The 22805-nt window shown below is 43.1% G+C and overlaps 1 protein-coding gene across 1 annotated transcript in view; it reads left to right on the top strand.

Annotated features, from left to right (window-relative positions):
* The window catches only part of ntrk1 (neurotrophic tyrosine kinase, receptor, type 1), a 28239-nt gene extending 9852 nt beyond the window's left edge, over positions 1–18387 (top strand). The window contains exons 4-17 of the mRNA XM_068702183.1: positions 229–297; positions 2190–2344; positions 2964–3109; positions 3373–3511; positions 6064–6393; positions 8055–8072; positions 8197–8255; positions 8350–8452; positions 9702–9857; positions 10278–10408; positions 11606–11778; positions 14468–14708; positions 15677–15835; positions 18179–18387. Of these exons, the coding sequence (XP_068558284.1) occupies positions 229–297; positions 2190–2344; positions 2964–3109; positions 3373–3511; positions 6064–6393; positions 8055–8072; positions 8197–8255; positions 8350–8452; positions 9702–9857; positions 10278–10408; positions 11606–11778; positions 14468–14708; positions 15677–15835; positions 18179–18364 (2065 nt within the window). The 3' untranslated portion in view covers positions 18365–18387. The remainder of the gene's footprint in view (positions 1–228; positions 298–2189; positions 2345–2963; positions 3110–3372; positions 3512–6063; positions 6394–8054; positions 8073–8196; positions 8256–8349; positions 8453–9701; positions 9858–10277; positions 10409–11605; positions 11779–14467; positions 14709–15676; positions 15836–18178) is intronic.
* The last annotated feature ends 4418 nt before the right edge of the window (positions 18388–22805 follow it).

Raw genomic sequence — 22805 nt, 5'->3', positions numbered from 1 at the left:
TTGAGCAGATGGCGTGAATACAAAACTCATTTCAAATAGCGCTGTCAAGATACTGTTATTATTGATTATGTGCAGACTTCTTCATCTGGTCAGGTGGTTCTTTCCTCTTCATGCTAACTATACGTTAAAAAAGCTTTCCTGAACAAGGTGCATCCATAGATTGCATAAAATAGTGTGCAACACAAGTTGACTTGGTAACATCATGCGTCTCCTCTCCTCTGTTCACAGGAACCTGGCATCGAACTCTCTGGAACACATCTCCTGGAGGGTGTTTCATTTTCTGCCCCTGCTCAACCTGTGAGTTCCCCTTTTAAACTCCCTCATTCAGTCAATTAAGTTACATTTTCCAGGAGGTCAAGTTGGCTGAAAAGGATCGGAATAAGTCCGAGACCAACGTGAGTGCTGCAGGTATTTTTGTAGCGCAACCCCGGTTTCCCTCAACAAACAGCCGATGGGATGTTTTTTCCCCCCCGATCGGATTATTGCAGAAAAATAAGCTCCGTGGCAAACAAAAAGGTTTATGATGCTTCACAAATCAACACTACTTTTATGATTTTACAAGCGTGAATACGATCGCCAGAAGTAAAAAGCTTCAGGCTATAAACAAACTACACCACGGTCACATGACCTCACATCACCACTAACATAAAGGTGGAGTCGCGTTCCGTTTGACGATGCTTAGTTTCATTTAGCCGCTTGTTAGCAACCGCCTTTTTTTTTTAGGCCGATTTATTTCCGTATCGTCCCGAAGTCAACAACTAGCTGAGTGACAAACTTGAACAAGTAGGTGTGCAGCTTGGAGACAGCCAACGCACGCAGCGCGCGCGCGCGCGCGCACGCACGCACGCACGCACACACACACACACACACACACACACACACACACACACACACACACACACACACACACACACACACACACACACACACACACACACACACACACACACACACACACACACACACCTTTGATTAGGATTACGGCAAGACACTACGAGCAAAAAACATTTTCAACATTTTGAGAGTGTGTGCTAGTTTTCTTCCACGTCTTCTCTTAGACCGATGGAAAGAAACATCCCAAATATACATTTAAGAGTTTATTTTACTACTTTGTCTATTTGCGCCTGTAGATCCATGAATTCACCAAAAGTTAGCTTTAGAAGTTGCCTCATTTACACGTTTAAACATAGCACTTTCGAGTTCCATGATGAAATCCATCACTTGGATTTGTTTTACCCGGTTCACCTGCTGTGCCTCCTCTTAAACCTTTTGTTCGTTGCAAGCCGCAGATAGAACCTTCTCACCTTTAATGGCAGAGCAGCAAACTACCGTGCCTTTACAGCCATAGGGGAGCACGGCCGACTTCAACTTGAAAGGTCGAGCCTAATATCAAACCTGCATCACAGTCTGACTGAAGTGACTCAACACAGCTTGATGATCAACAAGTGCTGCTGCTGCTGGATTTCAATTCGTCAAGGGCAACAGCGTTTTGTTTTTTTTAGCTCTAAAACAAGACAAACTGTGAGAAAGAGGCTTTTGTCTCTCTCAGCTGACTTGATTATGACCTGCACATGTTTTAAAGTACAAGGTAGAAGACACAAAAGATGAAACACTAATTGTCACGGGTAATCTCGAGGTCGGGAGGCCCTTCAGTGTTCTCCTGGTCTTACAGCATTGTGCTTTCCTGGAGGTTAATTCACGGGTGAACACACTCAGTTATTGTAAGAGCAACTATTGCTGCCTTCTACAAAGTGATTGACTTATCAGTGCAAAGCATCCCCTTTTCACCGGTTACTGCATAGCTATTAGGGGTTTTTAAAAAGGCGAGAGAAAAACAGAATCATTATGAAGAATTAAAAGTTAGAAGGAACGAAAGGTTATTCTCCATCTAAAAAGGTGAAATTCTTCAAGGATTCTTCAAGCATAGGTTTACTAATTCTTTTAATTGTTAGTGGTTAGTGTTAGTACGCGTTAATACAATAAAGGAAGCCAATACTGTTATGCTTTTACGTGACTCTCAGACATGCATGTTTTATTAGTTTCTCCTATTTATCTTGTTAATAATGTGCTACGGTTGAAGTTCTTTCTCGTGTGTTCTTGACACAGACTCAGAAGGAATAAGAAATTGAATTTGTCGCCAGCAGAGGTGACTTCCCCTTCCGTTTTTTTTTTCTTTTTTTTCTCCTCAGGGTTTTGAGGGACAACCCTCTCGTCTGCTCATGTGACCTCCACTGGCTGCAGCAGTGGCAGCGGAACGACCGCGGCGACGTGGACAACCAAATGCTGTCTTGTTTCTCCGATGATCAAGAAGTACCGCTCAACTCTTTGGTGATAGATAACTGCAGTGAGTGGCATCCGTACCTTATTTTTGCACTGAATTTTGATGTTATATAATGTTAACAGTAATGTGCAAAACGTTCCAACCAGAACTCAAGTCTAAAAATGTTTTGCATATTTATAGGTTCTGGATTTTTTCAATGACAGAAAAGTAAGAATTTTAATTAGGTAATTAAATCAAATTCATTCTACATCTTAAAACATATCTGGAAGGGATTTTGCTATATTTTATTGTAAAGTTCATGATACAAGTCTCCCTCTTATGTGGTGTTATGAATATTTGAAAAGAACGCAGCTTCCTCCAGTTGGCTTGAAAAGGAGAAAAAAAATAAATAAATAACCATTTTGTCAATCCACTTCTGCATATCAATGCCTTCAACAAGCAGGTGCAGTGACATGCAGGGAAGAAATTGGCTCGCCGGCATTGTCGTTTTAATCGCATAGAGCGGGAACGTCTTGTTGCCAGGAAACATACGAGAGACTTTTTGGCCCTGCAGTGCCGTTTCTCTGAACTAAAAGAAAGGAAGAAAAAAAAAAAGAAAAGAAAAGAAGCTTGGCCGTCTTCGCTCAGTCGTACCATCGCAGTAGCGACCCGTTCTCATTGCCGTCTCCTCTGCTGCTCTCAGGTCTGCCGGAGGTGACCATTGTCCCCTTCAAAGACTCAAAGATTCAGGAAGGAGGCAACCTGACATTTGCATGTCAAGTGACAGGAAGTCCAACTCCCAATGTGAGATGGCGAACTGATGAGCTCCTCTCTCGCTTCTCTACCCAGGTAGTGAAGTAATCTCAGTAAATGTAAACGCATGTTAACAAAACACCATTCCTCACTGTGCTGTAAAGCTCTTTAGACAAACTGCAGCTTAAAGCTGTTTAAATAAAGTTCAGTTGGGTTCTGTAATCTATTGATCTACAGTATAGTAAATTGGATCCCATTTCACCCCTCTAACCCGTATCCCTCTAAGTGATTTATATGCAGTCGTGACCGGGCTGCATTAACCTGCTCTGCTCTTTGTCTGCACCGTTGACTGCTGACAGAAGAGAATCTGGGGCTCCACATTAGAGCTGGTCCTTTTCCTCACCAACGCTTCATCCAACGACAACCTGCACAACCTGACTTGTGAGGCCGAGAACCAAGCTGGGCCCGGGGAGGAGATGGTGCAATTGGACATCGAGTGTAAGTGCCTGCAAAAAAAAACAACAAAAAAAAAAAAAAACCACACTCTGGAAAAGCTCACGGGCTCAAAGCAAGTCGTCGGGGCTTAATGGAGGTCAGGGCGAGAGCACACTGGGGCCATTTCTCGAGTGCAGGCAGGGTGGACAGCCCGAGAAAGGAAAAAAATGCACTGTACTGATTTCTTCTAAATGCCCCCTCCAGAAACACGAGCATGTACCCGTCACGCTTCTAATGGAGCTCTTTGTCGTCTGCCACTCACTCCGGCGACTGGCGAGAAGTGTTAAAATAATGAGTGGAGTGCTGCAGGTATGGCTAGCTGTTTGAAGAAGGGATACAATGAGAGGACAAAAGAGAGTGAGCTTACCTCTCCTCGCTCTAAAAGAACTCCTTCAACTCTCGCACACACACACACACACACACACACACACACACACACACACACACACACACACACACACACACACACACACACACAGTACTTCTAAACTACAGTTGCAGCTTGACCCAGGAGGTTTGCTGTTGTTTTCGCCTTTCAGATGCATTAGCGCATCCGCGAGTCGAGGAACACGGAGGAATGACAGCACCCAGCGGTCCCACCGAAAAACACCGGCGGATGCATTAGCGATACATTACTGAAAAAAAAAAAATAAATAAATAAATAAATACTGCCCAAACAATATCGTATATCACCAACTCTGTGACACTCATTAGAAAATAAAGCCCAAAAAAAAAAAAAAAAAAAAAAAAAAGAGCGGGGGCGCCAATCAGCTGAGGCCAAATGCACGAGCATCGAGGGACAGATAATGAACGTCAGGAAAATGGGGCTGATAACCCGTGCTAAGATCTGATTTGAGCCTGTGCTAATGGACTTTTCCCTCCTACTCCGGAAAACCGCTTCATCCGCAGTGATTGGCAGTCTGTAAATGCGTTAGTGCAGCTAATCTATCAACATCAGCCCCCCTGGTGGACGGACACTCGTTAACCGCTAGCCCTTTAATTACTCTTAATTACCTCCCTGAACAGTGGGTGTTTACTGCTGAGTGGCTCTCTGTGCCATTGATTCATGGCGTTCGTGTGGCTTCTCTTTCATAAAAGAGCATGTGTCTTTTCTTTCTTTTTTGCAATGTCATTTTAAAGTTAAAAAGTGGATTCAGAGCACCAGTTTTCTTCACATCCCATCATCACAACAGTTCATATTTTGTATGCAAAAGGTTCGGGTTAACTGTGAATCTGGCTGGACTGATGCACGGGAATCATTTTTGTGTGTTTCCTGAAAAATGTTCATTGTCTAAAATCCTCCAGTAAACATAATTCTAGCCCTCCTCCTTTGAACCCCTGCAGAAAAATAGCCTGTGTACGTTTAGTAGGGGTTTCGCTAATGGATGCTTAGTTAAATGTGCATCACGGTGCTAATATTCACCCACTACAACGGACTTCAGCGGGCTCTGGATGCAGAGACCTCGGTATCCCCTGAGCGCAGCACTTTCTGAGGCTGGGTCATGGGTTAAGAGCTGTAGACCGGTGGAGGGGGTCTCTGCACTCGAGAGTCCGTGTTTCGATCCGGACGAGGTCGTTTCCTGTAACCTCGCGTCCTGCGGAGCTTCCAGGTAGCTTTTGTGGTCGGGGGGGCGCGACGACGACCAGGATTCATTATTCATAGCAGGTCAGCACAGGTTCGATGCACAGATGGAGAGCATCGATTCATGGAAACTCAGAGAGGAACCTATAGGACGCTTTACCAACCGTGGACTTTGTGTTGCACATGATGAAGGTGCACATTCAGCATACAGTTGTTGCCTGTGGGCTTGTGCATTTAAAAAGGAACATCTCTGTAATCATGTTTTGATTTATTGGCAATGACCAGTGCAAATTATTTGTATTATTTAATTTGTTGATACTTTGTACTTCCACTACACTTCAGAGGGAAGCATGGTACTTTTTACTTAAATTAACAATCAACCTGCAGATTTATTTTCTCAATTAATTACATTATATTACATTACGGTCATTTAGCAGATGCTTTTATCCAAAGCGACTTACAATTCAGTATCTATCTACACACCGTAGGCGCAGCTACGGGAGACATTTTTGGGGTTAAGTGTCTTGCTCAAGGACACATTGACATGAGACTATCGGAGCAGGAACTGGGGATCGAACCGCCGACCCTCTGATTGAACGGCGGCCCTGCTCTCCACTTATCCACGGTCACCCCATAATTGATTAATCTTTTTTTTTTTTTTGCAATCTCAATAAATAGTAAGAGAAAAAAATTACAGTTTCCTAGAGCCCAACGAGACGTCTTAATTTTGTCATATCAACCCCAAAACCTAAATGCATTTAATTTATAGTGATATAAAAGCAACAAACTGGAAACCGATTAATTGATTACTAAATAGATCAATGTTGCTACCTTTGGACAGAGCCAGGCTAGCTCTTTCCATCTGTTTCCACACTATTCCAAATAAGAAACACAAAGTCAGGAGCAAAGGAAGCCTTTTCCCCCCCCAATCTCCTGCTGCCCCTGAACTCTCAAATCTGTCATCTCCCATCAGTTCCAGTCAGAATCATCTACCTGAGGGACGCCGTGCAGCAGCACCACTGGTGCTTCCCCTTCGTCGTGGACGGCAACCCCGAACCAAACATCTCCTGGCGCTACAACGGCAACGAACTCAAAGAGAGCGTCTACACGTACACCCAGCTCATCCCCGACTCGGGTGACGGATCAGTGAAACACGGATGCCTCTTCCTCAACAAGCCCACCCACATGAACAACGGCCACTACACCCTGATCGTGCAGAACAAACTGGGGAGAGACGAGGCCACGGCCAACGGGATGTTTATGGAAAACCCGTTCGACCTCGATCCTGAGGGGAAATTTCTAGGTGAGTTTCCTGAAACTGTTTTGGAGCCGCAGAAGGTTATTATTTTTCCGAGCAGCGTGTCCCATGATGAGCAGAGGAGGCCATTAGAGCAGCTAAAAGAGGAATCTATCTCAGTGTCTTCTTCAACACGGCTTGCTCCAGTGTCGAAACACTGATTGATATGCAACATCTTTCAACGAGGTCCTCGAAATACTGAGTGGTAACAAAGCAATGGAGGAAAAAAAATAAATCAAAAATGTTCCTGATCAAGTCTGCACTGAGGACTATAGAGTTAGAAGTTAATGACACATTATGTAATGATTAGCTGTTCGAGACCTGGTGATGAATATACTCTCTTCATTCAGTCAGTCCTGATTAACTCTGAAGCAGCTGTTGGGCAGCACAATATTAATTAATTAATATTCACCACCAAATGTCATATTCTGCCCTAAAGATCCATTGCATAGATAGGCGTGTGTGAGCTAGTGCTTTAGTGGGATAGGTATTTACATACCTCTGTACATTTCCACATGTAACTATTACCTCAATAACATGAAACACAAACGGCCCTCACCAAGGGTATTGAGAATTTACATTAACAAAACATTTTCTATGTGTGGCAAAATAAAATGACCCAAAAGGTCTCAAAAAGGTAATCGACTCAGTTTGTGCTCCATAAGTAACGCACAGACTTCTCGATCCTCTCTGCAAGGAAGCAAATAAGTATTACTTTAATATGTCACCTAATCTCGCATTGACTGTTGAAAACATTGAATTTATTGTACATTTCGATGGAGTCACTATTAATATTATAATTAAGGATTTCTTTGAGAGACATTAGCGTAATATTTTATAGAAAAACAAATAGATATCACAGTGAAACTTCCCTAGTTGATTACTTTTATTCGGATACATTTTTTTTTTTGCATCACAAGAAAAAGTATGTTTAAATATGCAAATGAGGGATTATTTTATCAAATATGTGCAAATTTACATACATTTCCAGAACAGAAATCTGAACAATTGTTTCATTTTGTTAACAAACTAGAGTCAAAGGATTTTTAACGGAGGGAATACAGGATAGATCATCGATCAGAAAATACTGTCAACAGCGTAAAAAAGAAAGAAAGAACAAAAGCGCCACGTTTTACATTTAGAAGACAATACACGTGAATAGAGTAAAGAAAATAAAGAAAAGATATCACCCTGAGATTAAGATGATTATTCTTCTTTTCTTTTTTTTTTTCAAAATGTTAAGTTTAAACACGCAAATGAGGCATTAATTATCTTTTGCTTACTTTTGGTGAATTTTACAGACACAAATAGACAAAGTAGAAATGAAACACCCAAATGGTTATTTTGGAGGATTTCTTTCCCGTAGTCTGAAAGAAGACATGTTATGGAGGCAAAATAGCCCACTTAATTAAAATAAATAAAATAAATGTTATTCACTATTTCCGTAGAAAATAATAATTGGAAAATAACCAATTGTTATTCATCAGCTAAAGGTTTAATATTAAAAGTGTGTGTGTGTGTGTGTGTGTGTGTGTGTGTGTGTGTGTGTGTGTGTTAAGTTGCTACATTTTTTTTTCAGTGCCCCTTTAATATCACCGTTTGCTTCTTCAGGTTCTCTTTAATGTGTGTCCATAACTGTGTTTGTGTTCTCGCTTCCCTCACTCCAGTCCCTGATATGAATCCAAGTAAGTAACTACTCTCCCCCCAAAAAAAAAAAAAAAAAAAAAAAAAAAAAAATCCCAGCACGTCTCCTCAACACTGACTAGATGAGCAGTCGGTCTAAACAAAAATCTCATTCCTGCCCCTCAGTTCCGACGAACAAATCAAACATGGACGTCACAGAGAACCCGGAGAGTCGAGTGTTTGTGGTACGTCCGACATTCCCGCCACAAACATTACCAGTTCTCAGACCGTCGGTGATGTTCCCCAGCGCGACTGTAAACCTGCCTTTGTTTGAAACAGGTGTCTGTGGCCGTGGGTCTTGCCGTGTTTGCCTGCACTTTCCTTCTCATCATGATTCTGGTTATCAACAAGTGTGGCCAGCATTCCAAGTTCGGCATTCACCGTAAGTTGAAACACAAATTATGGAATTCACTGCACGCATAACTTAGCCGCTAGTTGATGAAAGGAATAGTTTGACTATTTATTAGAGAAGCAAATGTTTCCTAAAACTATTCCTTTAAAAGAAATTGTATGTAAAGCAACAGGTGGACTTTAACACATTGGATTATTTCACCATAGTTAACACCTGCCAGCACCCCAAATGCGCACTAATACATCAGAAATGTAACTTACTGTAACTACTTTTGAACTTTGGAAGGAGCCAGGCTAGCCGTTTCCCTTCAGCTTCAAGTCTTTGTGCTAAGCTAAGCTAATCAACCCCCCCCCCCCCTTCCCCTAGCTCCATTGTTAACACACGGGCATTGGAGTCGTATTATGCGAACTGGAACGAGCCACGGTCAAAGCGCTCCGCCGAGTTATTGTTTCACATCGCCGATGGTTCTGTCAGGCTCTCTGAAAGGTAATGCGCCGCAGAGAAACGACTAATATAGGATTTCCACTGAGCTGTAACTTTGCACACGGGCAGCCGCTGTGTCGGCCGGGCTAAAGTGCCTTAATTACTGCGTGAGAATGGCGGCAGAAACCTCCCTTGGCCACTGCCACGTGGTGCGGGCTATTAAAGAAGATGGATGGATGGATGGATGGAGGAACAGCTAGACGTGATATAGCTCCACTCTGACCCCCCCACCCCCCCCAACACACACACACACACACACACACACACACACGTACACACATCTACCCTTCTCACTCTAAAAGTGCCTAAGTGGGCCTGATTGCCTAAGTGGGCCCTGCTCCCTCTTTCCTTTCCTCCATCGCTTCTGTGCTCTCTCTTTGTTGTTCCATTTTCTACCGTGTTGGACTCTAGGGGTTCTGTGGTTTGCCTTGCTGAGTGGGGTTTTACAATTTGGGCCCCACTTGTTTGGCTTTTAATACTTACCGTAGTCAGGGGTTGCTCACCATTCAGGCTTCCTTTCCCCCCGTTTTTTCACTTCAATGTGTCCTGATTGCTGCGTGGTTGATGATGGTGATTATTAGAGCTTGTCATCATCTGTCACCACGGCGCCGACAAACGCGCAGCCAAGCTCCGGTGGCGGAGATAGTTGATTCCTCGATGAGGGGGAAAAAAAATAAAAAAATGAGTTCTGAATTTTCTTCTGATGGCCGCTGTCTGATCACAAGTGGTTGGAGGCTGATTAGGTGTTACGCATCCCTCACTTTTGCTTGTTTGCGTCTCTTCCCCGTGTCATTAGGGTCATCAGTTTTGGGAACCGAGGATGACCTGGCTGTGTCGCTTCGTTTCATGAACTTTGGAACCAGCCCGCCTTCCTCCGATGAAGACTCCGGTTTATCCAGCTTCGTAGAGAATCCACAATACTTCTGCGGCATCATCAAGGAGAAAGACATGTGTGAGTGTCATTGCTGAACTCGTTTCCACTCTGATGATGTTTGACGGTTCATTACTGAATCCATAATGATGCTTTTTTTCCCTGAAATACAATACTCAGACACTTACATCTCCAGGACGATTACCTTTAGTTACACATCCTTGCACCACTGTTGTCTTTAAATATACACATGACACTTTCATAACGTACTTGTTTGTTTGTTTAACACATTTTATTTCATAATGTCCGTCCTTTTTTTGTATTAATGCCTGCAATATTTTGTCGTTTTTGTCAGCCGATGAAAAAAAAAAAAAAGCACAAGATGAGTTTGATAAGGGACAAAAAAGGAAACTAAAGTGGTGAAATCTTGAGCCAGTTTGTTGCAAACAGACAAACATTCCACCCAGATTTTCAAACCTTTTTCTGTGTCTTAACGTTTAGGTGTCCAGAATATTAAACGGCAGGACATTGTGTTGAAGTGGGAGCTGGGTGAAGGAGCGTTTGGCAAAGTCTACCTGGCGGAGTGTGCCAACCTCAGCCCCGACAGCGACAAGATGCTGGTGGCCATCAAGGTGAGTGAATGGACAGCATTCTTCACCATCTCCACGGCACTTTCACTATTAAAGCTGGCGTCCGCCATATTGGAAAAAAACAGGAAGAGTAAGTTTGATTTTGAAAGTATCCAACTGAAAAAGTCAGCGCTGTGTTGCCATTTTTTTTTCCCCCAAATGAAAGGAGCCAGCAGCACTAGCTCAAAAAAGTCGCTAAATAGCGAGAAAGTCAGCAACACAGGCAGGCCGTCCCTTCAGGCCTCCTTCAAAAGCCACTACCCCCCCCCCCCCCCAAAAAAAAAAAATTGTCATTAGTATCCAGCATCCAGTAAAAGTGACCTGCAGTCAATAAGCCTGTAAAGGACCCCCTGCAGACGACAGCAGAGCCCCGAAGCTCCGCCCCCCCCCCGCTGCTGCACAGAGCTCTCTGTGCTAGCTAGTTCAAAGTCTATTGACATTGAAAAATGTTGCGTGTCCAAATTGCACCAAATTCGACACAGCACTCCACGGGGTCCCCAGCAATGCACCCACCAAGTGAGAAGTAGATCGGATCAGCGCTTCTCGAGATATGCGGAGAACACACGGACAGAGGTTTTGGGCTTTATAGTTAGATCGATTGCTGTCGGGATGTAAACAAAAAGCGGATTCTAAAACTCACTACTTGCCCTAGCTTTAAAGTGGTTTTATTAACTTAACATTAAACAAAACAGTCAGTTCTCTGCTGTCCGCTATCCAATAAAGGCAAAATGAATACTCAAAAAAAAAAAAAAAACGCTTGAAGTACTCTTTCAAAATGCTACTTGATACCACACCAACAAGAGTTAAAGTAAATACACTGCACTTACTCTTAAATCCTCCGTGCTCTGAAATAACATCCTGTGGTTTCAGAGTGAGACGTCTTTGTGGAGGACAGTCAGGTGCTTTAATACGCAGCTCATGTTACAACAGGTTAATGCAAACCACAGCGAATAAAAACCAGAGGGCGAATCCTGCTCTGCTCAAATTTATCTTCCCATTAATCTGTGCTTTTATTGCAACACATCACTCATAAGCAGGGGCGTAGCGAGGAATTCTGGGCCCAGTGCGACACACAAATCCCCCCCCCGCGCAGCTCTCTCAGCACTGTCCATTGCTTTTAATGCAGCTTGTGACTTTTATTTATAAGCCCAGTAACCAACAACTTCATGTAAATGCACCCCCCCCTTTGTGTGGTCCCAGACTCTGAAGGACGCCAACGAGTCGACCCGCCAGGACTTCCAGAGGGAGGCGGAGCTGCTGACGGTGCTCCAGCACCAGCACATTGTGCGATTCTACGGCGTCTGTACCGACGGAGAGCCGCTGGCCATGGTGTTCGAATACATGAGGCACGGAGACCTCAACCGATTCCTCAGGTAAGCGGACCTGCTCGCGATTGAACCAATCGCAATCGGCTTAGGGCGGCGCCGAGCACAGCACGCCGCGACAACGACAACAGCTGTAGTTTCTTTGAGCAAGGCATTTAACCCGCAACTGTTAAAAGTCCGAGTCTGTTCTCTGACACGCCGGTAAGTGCCTCGGGTTATTTAAAGACAGTGGGCGCTGCAGTGACACTTCACTGTCAGTCAAACCTGACGTGTGCTTAAAAAAGGTTGAACCCACTCAGCCGGACCTCGGTGGACCGTGTGGCTCCAGTGGTCACTCAGCGCATCTGTGGATTATGTGTGTGTTTAAGTACATGAAAGAGGGCGGCTGTGGAAGTGGTTACTGTGCAGACCAATAGTTTGACGCTGCTGCATTTCCTCCGTCTATTAAGGCCTCTAAAGTCCTATTTACAAGAGCTTTAGATGATCTGTGGACCTAGAGACAGTCAGTAGTTTAAATCTCTCCTGATTTCCCGCCGTCTTTTGCTAAAGTGACTCAAACACATCTTAATATCAGCTCTAAATATTTTTTTCCTCCATAATTCCACCTCCTCCCCCCCCCCCCCCTTTCCACTGGCAGTTTATGTCACCCGTCTGTCACAGGAAATTTGGGGCCGCGGTGAATTTCATAGAAGAATGAGAAAAATCGAGTTGCACCCCGGGCACGTCTCTTGTTTGGCGCAAATGTGATTCACAACATGTCAAGGCGAAATATCCTATTCACTAGATGTCCTCTCTTGATAATAGCACGTAGCGAATTGCAGGATTTCATTTGAATACCGACGGACGCAGTAAATAATCAGATTCAGCACTTAGGCAGAAATAGACTAGACGTGATGACGTCGAGAAGAGCATCGCAGCGACAACTCAAATTGTTTTGTAACTTGGCGACGGACGGGTTTTTTTTAAAATGTGTCGTTCGAAATCTAAATCGCAACGAGTTCAGAAACCTCTGGAGGGAGCTGAAGGGGGTCACTGAGGACTGAGACTGTGTCGACCTATTAGAGCCCTCTTGGCACCTGGGAAACCATCTGACAAAACTATTAGAGCAGACGCAGTCGATGCTGTCTGCCAGGTGTCCTCCGCAGGAGACAGATTGGGAATGAAACACACACACACACACACACAAGCACACACACACACTTTGCCTGAGATATATGTTCACCAATGGATGGAAATCGCATTTCCAGCAGACAGAATGGGTGAAACGACTTGAGGGCCCCCACAATGCAGCTGCTTTCCCACCCTGCCACCTGCCTTTTAAACTAATAGTGATTGTATAGACAACTTCCTTTGTAAGGAGGGGACAAAGTGGAGAGGAGAGATATTAGGATGGATGGAGACACATCATCTGGGATTTGCTCATTTAGGCTGGAGTCGGACGTGAGAGTGGGTGTTTATGATCCACGAGAGTCAATGTGCTCCGCGTCTCCGAATTGCATTATTTGCAAATCAATTGTAGGCGTATTACAAGCCTTATGTTTTCTATCAACCGTCCCTGTTAAGCGGCTTTATTGTGGCGTGGTCAAGCCGACCGCGTCTGCAATGCTCTCAAAGAGCTCATGCATGTCAGAAATGTTTCAATCTGCAGATTGCATGCTGAGGTCGTTGTCCTTCAGGTCACCCAAGGCTGATGCCATAGTTACCAACATGCTGGGAGCCCAATCTCAGCATTTATGAATGTGAACAGCCAATAGAGGCAGGGAAGAATAGCAGAGGCCAGCATGTCCTGTTCTCTACAAATGGAAATATGTGTGACGGTAACATCCCCTCTGCACTGCGCAGCGGACGGGAGTTCAGCTCCAGTGCAGGGAGGAAAACCATTAAGGAAAATATTCCGGCATCTACCAATCAGAAATTTATAACATTTCTTGAAACTGGCATAAAAATGTGACCGCTACAAACTCAAAAGTAGTTTTTAAAAAAGCAATTCATTTTTAGAAATTACAACTAGCACATTATATACACAAGCTGAGTCCTCATTAAAAACGGCTGACTCAATTAGTTTCAAGTATTTTTTAAATTTAAGAATCGATTTTTCTACTGTTTTTCTATTGTTATAATTAAGTCCAACTAGGTTTTACATGTAAATAAAAGACTATAATACTTAGGTATATAGTTGTGGTTTTGTAGTGACAAACATGCCTTTAATCAATTGAGCTATAGAAAAAATTAAAATAAAAGATATTGGTAATGTTGTCTTTGTGCTGCTGCTAAAAAAATTGAGTGATTAACTTTTAATAATCTAATGCAATTAGTGCGTGACAAGACAATCCTCGTGGCAGTTTAGTGGCCGAAATTAAATTGTCAAGGTGTAACTGATACACTCTGGGTCACCTGGTGGAAACCCAGAATGTGTACATTTACTTTGAGACTAAGGACATTTTGCTCATAGTGCTTGTGTATTTTTTTTTTTTTACTCGAGTAGGATTGTGTAAGCAGGACTCTTAATTGTGTATTTCCACATTGTTTTATGTGTACTTGCACTTAAGTGAAGGATCTAATACTTTTTCCACCACTGCTTTGGTCCAATTTCTCCCCTCTATTCTCACATACTTCCCTGGCATCTGTCTAATAGAGCACATAAACCCCCATTTAAATGATCTGGAAGAAAAACAGATGTGGAATCGAGCAGCTTTGATCCACAAACACTCACATGTTCCTGGTGTGTCACCTGTAGAGCTCACGGCCCCGACGCTCGTATCCTGGAGGAGACCAAGATGCCCCCGCTGGGTCAGCTCACTCTGCCTCAGATGCTGCACATCGCCGCCCAGATCGCCTCGGGCATGGTCTACCTGGCATCGCTGCACTTCGTCCACCGCGACCTGGCAACCCGCAACTGTCTGGTGGGGGAGGGCCTGGTGGTCAAAATCGGAGACTTTGGCATGTCCCGAGACATCTACAGCACAGATTACTATCGGGTGAGTGGCTGAAAAAGATGAAGACTGAGTCAATATCTTTTAGATACTAACTCGTTATTTTGAGATACTAACTCGTTATTTTGAGACACTAACTCATTTTGAGACACTAACTCATTTTGAGACACTAACTTGTTATTTTGAGATACTAACTCGTTATTTTGAGATACTAACTCGTTATTTTGAGATACTAACTCGTTATTTTGAGATACTAACTCGTTATTTTGAGATACTAACTCGTTATTTTGAGATACTAACTCGTTATTTTGAGACACTAACTCGTTATTTTGAGACACTAACTCGTTATTTTGAGACACTAACTCATTATTTTGAGACACTAACTCATTATTTTGAGATACTAACTCATTATTTTGAGATACTAACTCGTTATTTTGAGACACTAACTCATTATTTTGAGACACTAACTCATTATTTTGAGACACTAACTCATTATTTTGAGATACTAACTCATTATTTTGAGATACTAACTCGTTATTTTGAGATACTAACTCGTTATTTTGAGATACTAACTCATTATTTTGAGATACTAAGTCATTATTTTGAGATACTAACTCGTTATTTTGAAATACTAACTTGTTATTTTGAGATACTAACTCGTTATTTTGAGATACTAACTCGTTATTTTGAAATACTAACTCGTTATTTTGAGATACTAACTCGTTATTTTGAGATACTAACTCGTTATTTTGAAATACTAACTCGTTATTTTGAGATACTAAATCATTATTTTGAGGTACTAACTCGTTATTTTGAGATACTAACTCTTTATTTTTTAGATACTAAGTGATTGTTTTCTCATGTTTCTCATTATACTGACTTATAGAAAGTCTTTTTCTCATCACAGTGGTGTAAATGGTCTTCCATAATAAGACTCCGGTGGTTAAATGTTCACCTTGAGACTGCCATTATGCAATAATGATGAAACATCACATACGTCTTCCTCCTAAAAGGTGGGCGGACGTACGATGCTGCCGATCCGCTGGATGCCCCCGGAGAGCATCATGTACAGGAAGTTCACCACGGAGAGCGACATCTGGAGCTTCGGCGTGGTCCTCTGGGAGATCTTCACCTACGGCAAACAGCCCTGGTACCAGCTGTCCAACAGTGAGGTGGGTTGGAATGGAAAGTTGATCGCCAACTTCGATCTGCTTTGCTGTTGCCAGGAAACATTTCCAGCAAAGGACAAATATGTCTCATTTACGTAAAGGGTCAGTTTAAACAAATTACAAAAATTGAGACATTGAGGTAAACTGCAACTGACTGGAGGCAAACAAGTAGTTCTAGTTTTCAATAATCGTCCTGATCTAGACATATCTGACCTCATACTGTTGAGAGACTCTCTTCCTATGGATTTGTTAGTCATTTGCAAAGTTCAATGGTAGGCTACTTTAAAACTCAGAAGACTTGAACTAACCACATGTTGTAAACGGGCGTAGTAATGACCCAGGAGCAGTACGACAAACACCAGGGACCATTTCTTCGTAACACACAACAGGTAGAATCTTCACAGGAACACAGCGGCGGGCTCTCGTGGTCGGGGACAGAAGACTGAGTGAATTACCGGGGCGGAGGCAAGGCGGGGTTAGTCACCAACAGGCAGGGTCGGTAACGGGGAAATCAGTCCAAAGGGAAAACGCTGGAAGGTCTTGCATGGAAGCGGAGAGAACGATCTGGCAGTGAGTGTGTGTGTGTGTGTGTGTGTGTGAGACTGGGGTCTAAACAGTAGGTGCAGCAGAGAGAGCAGGTGAGAGTGATTGGGCTGATGAGGTGGGCGTGACTAACAGGTGCGCTGAATGAGCTGATTAGGTGAGTGAGAGCCAAACCTCAACAAAATGAAACTGGAACTATCTGCCTGGCTGGTGATTAGATACTTTTTCTGTGATGTGGGTGAACTGTCCTTTTTTTTTTTTTTAAAGTAGACAGATGAAACTAAAAGGAATCATCGTGTGTGACTGTTTCTCTTTAAGCACTTCAAAAACTGTTGGTTAGCATCACCTGCAGGATTTGTTGCTGTTTTCCCCCCCCATCACTGTGCAGCTACTGTTGTACTTCTACAGCAGTAGTTAAACTAGCCGACTGATACCCTCCGTGAAATCAAACCCCTTTCACATTGTCACGTTGCTATAACATTGTCATTTGATACATAAACGGCATAAAAATAGTGACTATTTAGATCTACGAAAATATGTTAAATTATGCTGAATACGGCTGCCTGAAATGCTTTAGTGCTTTCACATATTCAGAGTCACAGGACAAAACGTGTTCACTGAAGTCGTGGGTACTTCAGAGCATATGTTGCTGAAGTTTTTTTTTTTTTTTTATGGCTCATACGCTCGTAAACCAATCGATAAATTCATAGTAATTAAGGGCGGTCCAGTCTAGCCTTTTCAGCTCGAGCACCAAGAAGTGGGACTCCATTGCGACCGCAGCGCTGCTATTACAGGCCCAAACCCTCTCTGCTTTCAAGACAAGGGTAGATCACTTTCCCCCGGCACTCGATTCTAATCTCATTGGCTCTCATTTTTGCCCAGGCCCAATGAGCTTTAACCTCGTTATCCTAATCTGTCTCGGCCAATGAGGGTCAGGTGAAATCATCATGTTGCCTAAACACGCAGTGGCGGCGATAAATCATCCCAAAAATACTGACTCCTGCCGCCATTTTGGGGGCCGTCCGCCGTGAGTCCGCGCGTCGCTGACGCCGACGGGCCTCTTCTGTTCATTGGATCGGGGGCCAAGCTTAACAATGGGGAAGAGATGGAGTCGGTACCCTCTTCAAATGGAGAGAGCGCGGCGCAATCCGCTCCCCCCGTCCTCGACGGTGATTTATTCACTGAGCGGCGAGAGCGTGTGAACTCAGCCGTGCAGCTGTCAGTGTCTGCGCTGAGGGTTATTCATATTTCGGCTGCTCTCGTTTGTCCCCGAGGTCTCCGCTAATGGACGCCTATCCGTAAGCGCTGTAGGCCCAAAACGTACGTTTGTTAAACAAAATGTTGATGCTTGATAATCCTTTGTCTCTGTCAACACGTTTTAGCACCCTGACAATTTGCCACCGGTTGACATTTTAGTTTTTACAACTAGATTGATTGACTTGAACTGTGGTACCGGCGTTCATGGTCCCCAGAGGTTGAATTGCACAAACATTGATCCCCTGCTCCTTAATCTAGCGCCATCATCTGGTCAAAATTACTGTTCATTAAATTCTTTAGTTTGTGACTGAATACCTGCAAAACGAATGACATTCCCATCAGCCTCAGCTGGACTTTGTGTTTAGCGCTAATTAGCAAATGTTTGCATACTGACACGCTAAACATTACATACTGTGTGGTTCACCGTGTTAGCATTATCATTGTCAGCATCGCTGTTAGCTCTTAATCGCCGGAGAGCTGAGGTATGAAGTTGAACTGACACAATGCCGTACATCCTGTTAACGCAACGTTGTTTTTTTTGAACAGGCCATCGAATGCATCACGCAGGGACGGGAACTGGAAAGGCCTCGCACCTGCCCGAAGGAGGTGCACCTGCTGATGCAGGGCTGCTGGCAGAGAGAGCCCCAGCAGAGGATGGTCATCAAGGACATCCACAGCCGCCTGCTGGCCCTGGTCAAGAACCCGCCGGTTTACCTGGACATCCTGGGCTAAGGAGGCCGAGAACCAACTGGGTGGAGCGGAGGCTGGGGGGGGGGGGGGGGGAGGTGTTGCTTTAATTCCATTACTCTAATCAGGGCTAATTACTTTAAACAGGTTCCTTAGAAATTGTCCCAGCTGCTGCTTTTCCAGCCCACGACGCTCCGACCGTCCGCTTTAAGGTCGGCCTCATCCCGGCTCCTTCTCACGGCCCCCGTCCTCCTCCGGGACGCCTGTTCAAATGTTTACCAAAGTGTTCAATGTTCGTCCGAAGCGGGGATCGGCCAGACGGAGGGACATGCATGGATAAGTGTTGAAGTAACTGTATATGGGCTTTACGTCGCCGGGAGTGCGAACTTCACAATGATGGCTTGTCAGGGGGGGGGGGGGGGTACATTTTGTGGTACATTTTATACGACTCTACAGCCGACACTCGTGTCGAGAGGCAATTAGAAAATGAAACGAATGATTACAAGAGAGGGCACTTCACATCATGGAAACCGATTTTTTGTCAGATTTGGGCACAGCAGACAGTCACTTGTACAGTACAGTCACTGATTTTGGATAAGTTTTGATATGGGAGGTTATTAAAAGGCTTTCAGTAAATGTATATAAGAAATCAAAACCGTCAGCTTGTTTGTTTCTGAAATCCAGTGTATCATATGAGTATTTTTCAAAAGCAAGAACAAAATGTCATATACGTGTGTGTTTACATGTAATGCCGTCAGTTTCGCTGTCGAACATGAACGAGGAGACGCTTCCAAAAGGAGCGACGGTTTGACCCGCGGCCGTGCCTGCGACACTCCGGAGCGGCCTTTTTGTACAAATTACCACCTTCAAAATCAAAGCACTGCAGTGAAATCCGGTAAGGGGGCAAGATGGTGGGGAGGCGACATACTGAGGTGCTTTTTTTTTTTTTTTTATAGAGGCAACAGATGGATTTAAGTGAGTTGAAACTCCAGGAGGAGAGCGACAGATGGCGGTGGAATCATGGGAAAAAAAAAACCAGAAGTTTAAATTCAACCAAATTTAAAAGGATGAAACAAACTGTTGTGATGCCTTTTAAGTGTAAATACTAAATGTACATACTCTGTATTAATGTCTAAAATATATATATATATATATATATATATCTTCATGTATTGTTACTCCAGCACTTTGTATATTGTCTGCCCTTAAAAATAAACAAACTTGATTAAAAAAAAACAAAAAAAAATAGCTGCAGCCTGCATCCCTCAGCATTAGTCAATCCATCATTACCGTGTGCTTCAGAGCGAACAATGATTTTGCGCCGCTGTCTGTTCTTAAAGTTAGACATCTTTAACAACGCCATTCAGCAGCCGTCCATTATTTCTGACGAACTAATCAGCGTCCTGCGACGTCTCAACGGGATCCTCAGCAGATGGTTATTGAAAAGGAATAATCAAGTTTCACGTCGCCTTACCGCCGGGCCTCCAGCAAACAAACGCCAACCAAAGCCCTTCTCTCCACCTCACACTACCACCACACACCCCCCCCCCCCCCCCATCACTCTGTATGCACAGCGTCTCCTGGGAGTGGTAATGGATTGTGAGTAATGCTATCATCCCTTTCTCTCTCTCTCTCTCTCTCTCTCTCTCTCTACCTCCTCTGGTGTGCCGGGCGGATGAAAACACTTGGAGGACTATTGTTTCTTCTAGTGTCTACAAGCAGATTGTGGGTCAGATAGGATTAGTACACTCTGTAGTGTTTGTCCCTGTTATCCTTAAGGGCTCCATTTGTGGTTTCAGAATGAACCCTTTTTAATAAGCACTCGAGTCTCCAGCCTGGCTAGATATGGGATATGACTATAATAAGAGCTGGAAATGAGGCCATTTTTTTTTTTTTTAAATGGAACCCCTATTAGAGCTTGGCAGCGGGAAACTTCCCTTTTAAATCTTCCACCTCGACATATAATGCTTGTATGCAGGAAATTGATTTTCTTGATGGTGATTCTTTCTGATATAATGCCAGTGCAGATTAATTTAGCTAATAATAGACCACTCTGTATGCTTTACTATAAACCCTGTAAGGCATTAAAGACGGGGACGGAGGAGGAACAGAGCTCCTGCACAAAATGCTGGAAGTATTTCAGTAAAATACCAATATTTACAACCTGATGAGAGAAAACGACTCAAGCTTAACCAACGGTTCACACCATAATCACAAATATTTTGTTTTTCCTCGTATCTGTACTGCTATTTATTAATACAGATTGTTCTGGTGCGAGTTGCCTGGTTTCAGGATCGGCCGTAGAAACGTCAACCTTCTCCTGAATAGAACAGCACTATATGGCACACGGTGTGTGGTGCTCAAAGCAGGCAACAAAAAAATAATAAATGAAAACAGCAATGTCCCTTTCCAAAAATCATGACCCGGTTACTCAGAATAATCCTCAGACCTGAGCAGTTTCATGTTGAAAGAAAATAGTTCCTACTAATAATGGAACTGCATTGAAAAAAAAGTCCTCATTTTTGAGGACTTCCTGCATCCTAAAGTTTTAAGGCAGGTGTAAGAGATTACTTCTTTTTGGAACATTTTGCAGATTGAAATTGAATTTTTTTTTTTTCTGCAGTGACATTCCTCATTGTTTGTTTGAACTGAGGATATTCAAACACGTGGAAGAATCTCTCAGAGTTTAAGATGAATCTGATTTGAAGGCTCCATATTGTTTTTGTTCCACTGACCATTTGATTTTTCTCCTGACTTGGGTTTCCTGCAGATAAATCTTTGGGGGATTCACACACCTTTGCGACACTGCAGCCTATTTTTTTTGGGGGGGGGGGGGGGGAATAGAAGCCGATCAGCAGACACGCTCTTATTGCTGTGTTCTGCCCTCTGCTGGTCACTGACACACACTGCTCAGACTCAGACTCAAGCTAAAATCAAAGATCTGCAAAACAAAAAGAATACATTTGCCTTTTTTTTTTTTAACCAAATATATTTGGGTATTTTGCACGGTTGTAGATATCTACATCAGGACACGTTGCATATCTGTGTGTCGTATGCAAGCATATAAAAGTAAAGCTGAACCGGCTTAATCAACACGGTAAGAACATTTCTTTTATTAGAATATATTTTATTTTGATAGTGGAATCATTTGTTTTGGTCATTTTGTCAACAGTGAAGTGAATATCTTTGTGTTTTGGAGTGCTGGTCGGACAAAACAAGACATTTGAGGATTCCACCTTCAGTTGTGGGAAATTAAACTGGAATTTCTCACTTTTTAATATTTGTTAGTCGTTAGTAAAACCTTAAGAAAGTGCTGTTGAACACATGGTACAAATGTAAAAAAAAAAAAAAAGCATCCAGTCTGTTTTAAGACAATTATTCCAGTGACAATCGTTACACTTAGAAAAGTCTTAATTTATTACACAAGTCTAGTAGAACAAAAGTAGCAAATTACAAATTATTCACAGCAAAGAACAAAGAAGTATTTATACACTTTAATGTAGTTTGTTGTCTTACAAAAACAAAGGTTGTATAAAATGTTTTTTTTTTTTTATTTTATTTTTTTTAAAAGGCACCAATGAATCTTTCAAATCCCGTTTTGAATTCTTGCTGCATCAAATGTTTCATCTCTTCTTTTCTCTCCATTTCACCTTTTCAAACATCCTTCAATACGCCGTATTCTTCTTCTTCTTCTTCTTCTTCTTTTTTAGGTCTTCCTGATCATTTAAACCTGAATCTGCTCGTCCACTGAGGAGCGGACCAACGAGGCTCACGTGACAAGTGGCCTTTAAAGTAACAGTGATCTGGTCTGGAGGATTTATGGGCTTGGAATCAATAAATTTGGTCAAAAATAAATGTAAAAAAAAAAATGAAACCCTATTTGATGCGGAGGCCTTCATAACCGTCAAACTGCTGAGAAACAGTGCAGGCACCAGACGGCTGAGAGTGAGAGAGAAGATAAAACAAACAACAACAACAACAACAACAACAACGGCTCAGAAATAAAAGAGGTCCAACTCGTTTGGGTCGATAGCAAAGAACCACAAGACAAGCCAGTAATGATGCCATTCCAAGAAGCAACCGGGTCAAACCGAGGGCCGCTGTAAGACGATGACCGGAGAGAAAATAAAGAAATAAAATAAAAAATAAAAATCGATCGACAGAGTCGATGGAAACCACATGGAGGACAAATACTGCTCTGTTTCGTCTGATACTCTGATACTGTATCAGAGTATCGGACGAAACAGAGTATCAGAGTATCAGTATTACTGATACTCTGATACTCTGATCGCTAACCTTGAAAACAACTCCGCTGTTGTAAGACTAAAGTGTGCGCTTTGTGATTCTACACATTCACTCTGCGTCCGTCCTTCCTACGTCAGCGTCCAACACCGCATTCCCATAATAGCACATGCATTTTCCCCTCTTATTAAAACCTCTACCAAAAAGACCTTTGTGTGTGTGTGTGTGTGTGTGTGTGTGTGTG

Source organism: Cebidichthys violaceus, unplaced genomic scaffold, assembly GCF_023349555.1.
Source record: "Cebidichthys violaceus isolate CVI_PGR_0920_01 unplaced genomic scaffold, fCebVio1.0.p SCAF_81, whole genome shotgun sequence".
NCBI classification, from domain to species: domain Eukaryota; kingdom Metazoa; phylum Chordata; class Actinopteri; order Perciformes; family Stichaeidae; genus Cebidichthys; species Cebidichthys violaceus.
The sequence above is the reverse complement of the archived record's forward strand: the minus strand, read 5'-3'. Positions and strand labels throughout refer to the sequence as shown.